Here is an 8,888-nt window from a genome sequence, read left to right as displayed (position 1 = left end):
TGTCTAGCACTCTGCTCAGGAGTCTTCTCATAAATAGCTCTGTGGGGTCATAATACTCTTTCTGTCCACTCTACAGCCAAGAAAACTGAGGCTCAGAGAGAGTACACTGCCTACCGCCTGGAGACCCAGTGCCTGCAGAGGTTTTTCCACTCAAGATTCCAGCCCCGGTGACAGAGCAACTAACTATGGCGGGTAATCTTCCTAAATGTGTTCTTTGCTCCTGAGATAGGGAATTTCCTGGATGTAATTATACATTTTACCAGCTTAATGCCAGTCTGGGAGCTTCTGTTAACACGCTGCGTTAGTGTGATGTTTTCTGGGGTAGAGTCATTGAAGACATGTGTAAGCTATTTGCCTCCACACTGAATGGCTGCACTGCAGCTCTCAATCTGCCGCCATCATTTCTGACTCATCTTCCCGCTCCAACCTGGCATCGGGCCCACCTACATTAGCCCTCTGATCTGCTGCGGGCTGTGAAAGAAGGTAACTGCACCTGTTATAATTATGTGTAAAATAAGAGTTCAGACGTTCTGATTCAGTAGTCTAGCACAAGGCCAGAAATCTGGAGTTAACAAGAGCCCTTAAGTGTTTCTGCAGGCAGGGTTCTGTGGACCGTGCTTTGAGAAACACTGAGAGGTAAAGGTGCAAAAGGGAAGAACAGGGAGGGTCTGTAGTGGCCTCAGGTCTGAGGCTGCAGATGCTGGAGTGAAGCCACTGCCCAAAGCGTGGCCCATAGGCAAACCAATCCTTTTACAGGGCTGGTTCTCACAGTGAGCTTCCAGCTAGATGTTAGTTGCTCCACTCTAGAAGCAAAAAACTGGGGGCTGTAGTTAAGCCGCTTGTCCAAGGTTCGTGGCTGTAAGCGGAGGAAGCAGCATGCGCCCCAGGACGGCGCGACTCCAGACCGCCATCAGCTGCCCTGTGGTCAGACCATGGTGCTGATGCTGATGCTTTATGCTTATGAAGCACTTGCTACGTGTTGTGTCCAATACATTGTCTCCAATAACAACCCCACGAGCTAGACCCCTTTCAAAGATGAGGAAAAGGTGGAGCTGAGAAGCTGCATGACTTGCTTACTAGGCTTACTAGGATCTGAAACTCAACACTAGAACTCAGAAGCGTAAGCATCACCCTACACAGCCACTTGGGGGGCACTTCCCTTGCCCCCTCCCTCCTACATGAGTCAGATCCAGGGTTCTTGGCCCTCAAAGGATCTTTCCCCAAGGAGACGTTGGACAATGTTTAGAGAGTTTTTTTTTTTTGGTTGCCACAAGGGTAGGAGGTGCTACTGGCATGTAGTGGGTGGAGGTCAGGAATGCCGTTCAACCTCCTAAAATGCCTAGTTGCCCCCTTTACACTCCAGCAAAGAATTAACAGGCCCAAAATGTCAATAGTGCCAAGGCTGAGAAATACTGAAATGACCCAACTTAGAACAACATCAGCACACACACACACACACACACTACAGCATCCAAACCTACACCCCTACATCCTATAGAATCTGAAGAGATTGATGTAAAAAGGGGATAGAGTTGGGGGAAAACAAAGCAAGCAAGCCCCACCCACAAATATACCACAGTCACCATTAACGTCATATTTATTGTTATTTAACTGCTCAGGAAAACATATACAGGTATATACAATATGCAGGAATACAGAAGACTGCACTTTACATATTTTTTTAAAAAAGAAAGAAAAAAATAACACTCAATTTCATGAGCTATTGTCACAGTCTTCCAACCAAGCATTTCAGAAATGAATTTCTTTTAAGAGTCAAAAAAGATTACAGGATTGCCTAACACACAGCAGAGTTAAGTTTTCATATTTTACATGTGCAATAACATTTTCGTTTTCTTTTCTAAAGAGTTTCCTATGCAGTACTGATTACCAGTGTTCGGAGTCTAGTGTGTTGAGTGTGTTTTTCATTTACTTTTATTCTTTCCATTAAACCAAATTTAATGAAATAACATCCTTTTGCTTAAGGCTATTTTTAAAGCTGTTTCATTCTGGGGGTCGTGGGGAGCGAGAAAGTTTGTAAAACTTCAGGGGTTTCCGAGGTTGCCAGGACCATGAGCTAATTGGCAAAGTGTTGATGACTCAACGCTGGGAAAGTCAAAGACAGAAGTTAAGACACTTTGCTCCCCGGCCTTAAGCAATTAAGGAGAAATCATTCCTGTTTCAAAAGTAAAATGATGAAGCTCTCAAACAGCTGTACACTGCAGAATCAGAGGTATCATGGAGTTCTGCCCAGAATACAGTCAACTCTCCCACAGCCCATGGTGGGGGAAAATTCTCTTCCCTTTCCATTCCTTTTGTAGCAGAACGCAGGAACTGCCTCGGCTCATACCTTTCTCGCTGATCAATTCATGTCACCTGCTTTGTCTGCCCTCTGAAGCCGGGCTTTGCCCCAGGTCAACACTGCCCAGGCGAGAACCGCAGACTCAGACCCCAGCCAAAAGGGCCGGCAGAAGGAAAGAGGGGAGAAGGGAGGGGAAGGAGTGAGGTTTTTCTGAAAGCTCCTCTCCCTTTGCTGAAAAGTTCTTTGAAATAAACAATGTGGGTGTTGTATGGTGAGCCCAGAGCCTTCAGGTCACTTGCTAAAAAAAGCCTGGATCTGCAAACTCTGAGGACCTGGAGGGGGTGGAGGAGCTCAAAGTGGAGGGTTTTAGTAAGACAAGCTCGATAACAATAACTGAAATTAAATATAACCATCACCGATTTGGGTGAAGTGGTATCAGTCACTTCTTGTCTAACCCACCCGGGAATCTATGTGACCCCCACCACAAGCCATAAACGGCTTTTGCAGGCATCAACAGCACCCAAAGGTGCGTGTCCATGCCAACCACCACTCATCTCTGCTCAAAGCAGTTATTCCTTTGTGAGATGCTTGGGACATGGCTCTAGTTTTGCAACAGGGTGAGATTCCATCAAAAGTTGGGGAGGGGGCAGAGGAATTCCAGGGTTCAAAACTAAAAGGCGTAGGAATCAAAGTCATTTTGTTATATTCTCTTTCTTTGTCCTCTAGCCCTCGGGAGTCTGCAGATCCCTGCAAAGAAAGACACCCAGGCTCAGAGAAGGCTGAGCAGGCTGAGCAAGAGGGTGCCTCATCCCTCCCACGGCTGGGGTTGCCCAGGTTGGACTGGGGATGGAATGGGAGAGATGAAGGAGATACACACAGTCCCCTCCTTCTTCCCTGGGATGCCCAGCCAGGAACAGCTTTCAGAAAAGGGAAAGGGCTGAGAACTCAGCCTCCTCCAACTCCAGCGCCCGAGGCACAGCTGGCCTGACTGCAGCAAGGGCAGCAGCCTGGCTCCAAAGACTGCAGGCTGGGAGCACACCATCCCCCATGCAGACCAAAGGCTGCTTAGCACAGCGTGAAAATGCAGGGCCTGGGCATTTGCGAGGAGGCCCAGAAAAGGAGAGAAAACACTACTGTCGAACATTCCAACTCCTTCCCACAGAGCAAAGCTGGACACGTCCTCACGTCCATCGCAGAGAGGGGCGGCTTCCAGCAGGAGAAGAGAGAACCCAAGTGGAAAGGAACTGAAGGCTGAGCACTGTGTTTGCAGGAACGAAAATATATTTTCTTAGGGAATAGACAAAACAAAATCCCAGGCGGAATACCTAAAGGGGGCATTCATTGTTTGGCTCCTGCCTAACTGATGACACTTGGGTGTCAATATATAATATTGTGAAGACAATTTGACTTTCACCCAGCAATATTCCAGAACTACTATTCTCCAGGATTTCCATTTTAATAAGCAGTGAACAAAGCAAAAGAAAATAAAAGGGGAGGGGTAAGAAAAGGAAAAAGAATAAAAAAGAAAGCAACTCTTGTCTTATTATGAAATAACAATACTTGGACATACAGCAGCATGAAAATAAAACAAAGAAAGAGGTCATCTAAAAAATGTATGCCAAGATTACCGAAACATGGGGAGTATCTAGAGGAAAAAGGCTTAAGCAAAAGTTTGCTAACTGCAGAAGGGTTAACACTGGTAACATACTGTGGCAGACAAGTTTCTTTTTTAAAAAAACTTTTGAGGTTCCCCCCCGATTTTAAATTAACCCTTTCCGGTCCATATGCCACTAAGCAGGTACCAACCTAGAGAGAAAAAAAAATCATACACTCAGCAATAGTGGCCCTTTCAAATTAACAGAGGGGTGGGGTCAGGTTGAGGGGGAAGGAGACAGAGAAGGGGAGGGAAAGGGCCTGGTAGAGGAGGGGGTCTTTCTTGTCATTCAAGTTAGGGCAGCCACAAATGTCCCGAATCTGTTGGAGATGTCAGAATGCAGGGACCGCCAGGTGGGCACGGAGGCCCGAGCCTTGGCGTCACCCACGTCGTCTGTGCAGTGGACAGACAGGCACTGCAAGTGGCTGCCAGGCTGGGTTGCTGAGGCCTTGTTTGCCGGGAGGTCGTGGGCTGTGGAGAGAGAAGGAAGAGAGGACATTAGTGGCACGCTCATCTCTGAGGGACACCATAATGGGGGCCAAAGTGGCAGAGGCATACAAGAGAGGCACCGTCCACGCCCTCTTTCCATGGCTAAAGCTGGTCCCGGAGGATCTAGAGATGTTGATTCGAATCCTCTTGCTGTTACCTCTGATTCATCTGTGAGCTCTCAGCCAAGGGAAGACCCACCTTGTTGGGCCTCAGTTTCCCCACTGGGAAATAGAAAAGTGAGGCAGGATAAACTCAAGAGTTTGCCCATCTCTGATGCACCAGAGTTCCCAAAAGATTAACTGGACATGATCTAAGTCAGGAATGCTTCCTGGAGGAGGGGCATCTAAACTGGGCATCAAAGGATGTGTAGGAGTTCGCCACATGCCGTGAAAGGGTGGAGGGGAGGATTGTCTGGGTCCAGAACACAGCCTGTTTGTGTGTCATCCTCTGGAGAGACATTTGCTCAGGGTCTACCATGAGCTGGGAACTTTCTTAAAATGTGCCAGACTGCATACCAACTCCAAGAGTAAGGATGATCACCTCTACTTTATAGCTAAGAAAACTGAGACTCAGAGAGGGAAAATGACTTGCCCCAAGTCACATAGGAGAAAGTGTGGAGTCACAGCACCCTTCCCAGAGGAGCACGAAGGATGGAGAAGGTGCCATCCTTCTTGGCACAGCTGAGTCACAAAGACTAGAAGCCCACAGCTCCCCAAGCCCCAAGTGCTCCCCTATCCTCAAGCACTCCCCAAGCCCCAAGCACTCCCCAGGACTTTCCAATTGCTCCCTTTTCAGCCCCTTCCCACCTCTGAAGGTTCTGCCCCTCACTGGTGTGCAGGGGCTGAGGCTCCATGGAAGTGACTTTGAGAGTGGGGACATGGGAGAGGAGGAGCCCTTCAGGACACCTGCCTATGTCTTTCATTCCCTCCTATGCTCTGGCCATAGCTTTCTCATACTCCATTTTACAGATGAGAAGTCTGAGCCCCAGAAAGGCACAGAAACTTTCCTGGGGTCACACAGCTCCAACCTAACAGCTGAGAGAATCCAGTTCTAGCTCCACAAAGGGACCCGAGGCCAGTCCCCTCCTATGAAAATGGGGGTGTCTGCCCGGCTCATGCACCTCCTTATGATGGCTAGTCAACTAGGCTGTTGATATGTACAAGGTGTTTGTATAAACTGTAAAGTGCTGTCTTCACAAGGACAGAGGGTGAAGTGTTCAGAGCAGGAAAGACAGAGAATCTGAGCTCCCCAGTCAGACCAGCACAAAAGCACTATTCTCAGCTGCTACATGAAAGGACTCTGGGTGCCTGGGGTGGGGGAGTCTATTCTTCTCCCATACCCTTAATGAAAATCCCCTGATCCCCCTTCTCATTGAGTCACACAATGCCAGAAAGCACCACAGATCACAGGGATGTCTGTGTTAGACGTGCTTGAGGAGAAAGTAGTCTGACAACCATTCACATCTTAGTATAAATTAGACCAGAGCAGGCAATTTGCAGGACTTCTCATTTACGGCTACCATGTGACCACTGGCTCCGTCCTGAGACCTGCCATATGTCAATGAAGAGTCTCATTATTCTCATTTCCTAGAGTCTGACTTTAGAGTATGCCCACGGTCACACAGCCTGGAAGGGACAGAAAGCTGGTTTTGAATATGGGCTGATGTTGAATTTCTGCCTCAGTAGAAGTGAAAAAAGTTGAGATTGGGGGTGGGGGGCTCTGCTCCAGCTGCGGGAGCACACCCAGATACTGAACTCCATGACCGGCCTGCCCTCAATCCTCTGTGCAAGCCCAGCCAAGGGCCCTGTGCCAGGCAGGAGTCACCCGCCCGCCCTGCCCTCTGGGATTAAGCAGGAGGCCTCCCCCAGGAGCTGAGCCACTGCGTGCAGAGAAAATCCTCCCAGAGGGATGGGCCCAGGCAGTTGAGGACAGGCCATGACTAACTGGGCTTGGGGCCCCCACCCTGGAGCCCCAGAGACACCTTGCTTTGGGATCTGCATGCTGGGAGGAGCCGGAGCTGGGGAGGAAGGCGCCTTCCTTGGCCACTTCCTTCATTCATGCAATTAACATGCCTTTATTGAGGACCTTCTATATGCCAGGCATGGTACAAGCCCTGCGGATCTAGCATGGAACAGGACAGACACTGTCCCCACCCTCCTCCTGGAGCTGAGAGTGAGGCCAGGAAACAGTATCTCCTTGTGACCAAAGCACAGTCACTTTGGAGTCACAGCCCCACTACAATGTGGCCAAGGCTCTACCATGCTCCCTCTCTGGACCTCAGTTTCCCCATTGGTAAAATGGGGATGACGTCATCTCCCCTGGGGCCTTGTAGTGGCCTGACACACAGAGAGACCCCCAAACAGTGCTGCTGGGACTGTCTTTCATATCTGGGAGGGTCACGGGGTGAGGGGGGCTTTGCAGCCACTTGGAAGCCCCTAAAGCCCCATTACTTCCTGGGGCCCAGCCAGGTAGGCATGTTCCTGGCCATGAAACAGGAGTCTTTGCCCCATTTCACAGAAGGAGAAACTGAGGTTCTGAATCCAAGGTTTCAAAGCTAGTTCGTAGTGGTGAAATCTGGATGCTATTAATACCCCACCCAGGGCTTCCTGGGGAGAAGGTACCCCAGGAAGCTTAAGGCATCAGATGCAGGGTTTCCAGGAACATGGCAGGCCCTGGATTCTGGCAATACTGAGGCACAGTGCCCCAACCTTTGCTCTTGAACCCATGCTTGCCTTGTTCCCAGTGACCCCTCCACCCTACCCTGCCTAATGTCTCCAAAGGAATTTTACTCCAGCACTGCAAGATCTGGATTGGCGGGAGTGGGGTGAGGGAAGTAGTATCTGCCACAGAGAGAGAGAAAGAAAGAAAATCTGAAAGGGGGTTACTTCCCCAACTTTGCACACATTATCTCAAGGAATGAACATAGCAATGCTTGTGCCCACTTTACAGATGAGGAAACAGACTCCGAGGGATAAAGCTCCTTGCCAAAGGAGAGAGAAACTCTTTGCTCTGGCGCTGCAAGCACCCAGAAGGTGAAAGAAAATTCCTGAGCAACACACCGGGCAGAGGAAGCTGCGTCTGCCAAGCGATGGGTAAGACAGACCCAAATGGCCAGATTTTCTAAAGATGCTTTCATCCCCAGGTTACAGACATCAGCGTGCGGTGCACTAATGCCAGAAACCATTGCTGTTCTTATTAGGGGTGGACTTAATGAGGGTGTCCCAGGCACACAACTGAACACTTCCATGTATTATCTAAATCCATCCCCCAGCAAGCCCATTAGTGGGGGTGACCCTTCTCCCCACCCTGGCAGGGCCACCCTGGGCTCAGAGAAGGTGAGAGGCTTGCCAGATGTCACAAAGCATGGGTGCAGGATTCCCCAGCCTCCGCCTAGAATGAGCAAGAGAGCCTACCAGTCTGGTATCCACAGGGAATATTTTTAAGAGAGAATATTATTCTTCAGTTCTTGACAACCCAAGCATGACCAAACTCATCCTCCTGCCGGATTCATTCCAGCTAGGGGGACCTAACACGCCCTCAGACCGCGGCTCCCCAGGGCTGCCGAGTCGCTGCCGATAAATCAGTCTCACGGAAGCTGCCTCAAGTCATGGCCTGCCCCAGCTCCAGAGAGGCCCTCAGTCCCCACTCCTTGAGGCGGCAAGCATGCCAGCCCCACACCAGGACCCAGCTCCAGAGAGGCCCTCAGTCTCCACTCCCTGAGGCAGCAAGCATGCCAGCCCCACACCAGGACCCAGCTCCAGAGAGGCCCTCAGTCTCCACTCCTTGAGGCAGCAAGCATGCCAGCCCCCACACCAGGACCCAGAGATAAAACCACCCCCTTACCAAACTCCCAGGGTTGAGGGAGACCCTGGAGTCACTCAGCGCCCGGCACTGGCAGACACCACAGAACCCAGTGGGTGCTGTTCTGTTTTCCACTTGATTATCAGACTCGCCATCAGACTGTGGCCATGTGGAGAGGGGCAGGTTTGGCCTGTTCACCTCTGGATCCTGCACATGCTGGGCCCTCAGTTGGGTCCAGTGCACTGACTGTGAAGCGCCCTTCATCCCCATTTGACAGATGAGAAGACTGAGGCTCTAAGGGGCAGGAGCTACTCAGGGGTCACCCAGGGTCAGGTCACCAGCTCTAGGGGTGTGGCTCTCTCCTCTCAGCCCAGGATTCCCAGCTGGTCAGGCCAGGGTGGAATCCCAAATGCCCTGTACCTGGGCAGCTCCTGTCTGCAGAGCCACAGTTTCCTCATCTGCAACTTGGGGATAGTGATTCCTGCTGAGTCTGGCTAACAGCAGCGTGGTACGACCTCACAAGAGACTGGTAATACCACGTACATGTTGGGGGGTCAGTCCCAGAGGCTGGGGCAACGTTGTCTCAAAACAGATAACCCTTTGTGTGCCTCACCTGAATCAGGCAGCACGGGGCGGGGTGGTGGG

General features: G+C 50.5%; 1 protein-coding gene and 1 long non-coding RNA gene across 2 annotated transcripts in view; one reads left to right on the top strand and one right to left on the bottom strand.

Moving 5' to 3' along the window:
* Positions 1–208: 208 nt before the first annotated feature.
* Positions 209–3,779, top strand: LOC108515818 (uncharacterized). The gene is made up of 2 exons (XR_001881641.1): positions 209–483; positions 3,026–3,779. It is a non-coding gene; the product is annotated as an uncharacterized LOC108515818 (long non-coding RNA).
* Positions 1,580–8,888, bottom strand: part of MN1 (MN1 proto-oncogene, transcriptional regulator) — a 54,424-nt gene continuing 47,115 nt past the window's right edge. Inside the window, exon 2 of the mRNA XM_017852972.1 lies at positions 1,580–4,424. Within this exon, the coding sequence (XP_017708461.1) occupies positions 4,243–4,424 (182 nt within the window). The 3' untranslated portion in view covers positions 1,580–4,242. The remainder of the gene's footprint in view (positions 4,425–8,888) is intronic.

Source organism: Rhinopithecus bieti, unplaced genomic scaffold (genome assembly GCF_001698545.2).
Source record: "Rhinopithecus bieti isolate Rb0 unplaced genomic scaffold, ASM169854v2 scaffold_2314, whole genome shotgun sequence".
In the NCBI taxonomy this organism is placed as follows: Eukaryota; Metazoa; Chordata; class Mammalia; order Primates; family Cercopithecidae; genus Rhinopithecus; species Rhinopithecus bieti.
This window is presented reverse-complemented; position numbering and strand designations above follow the sequence as displayed.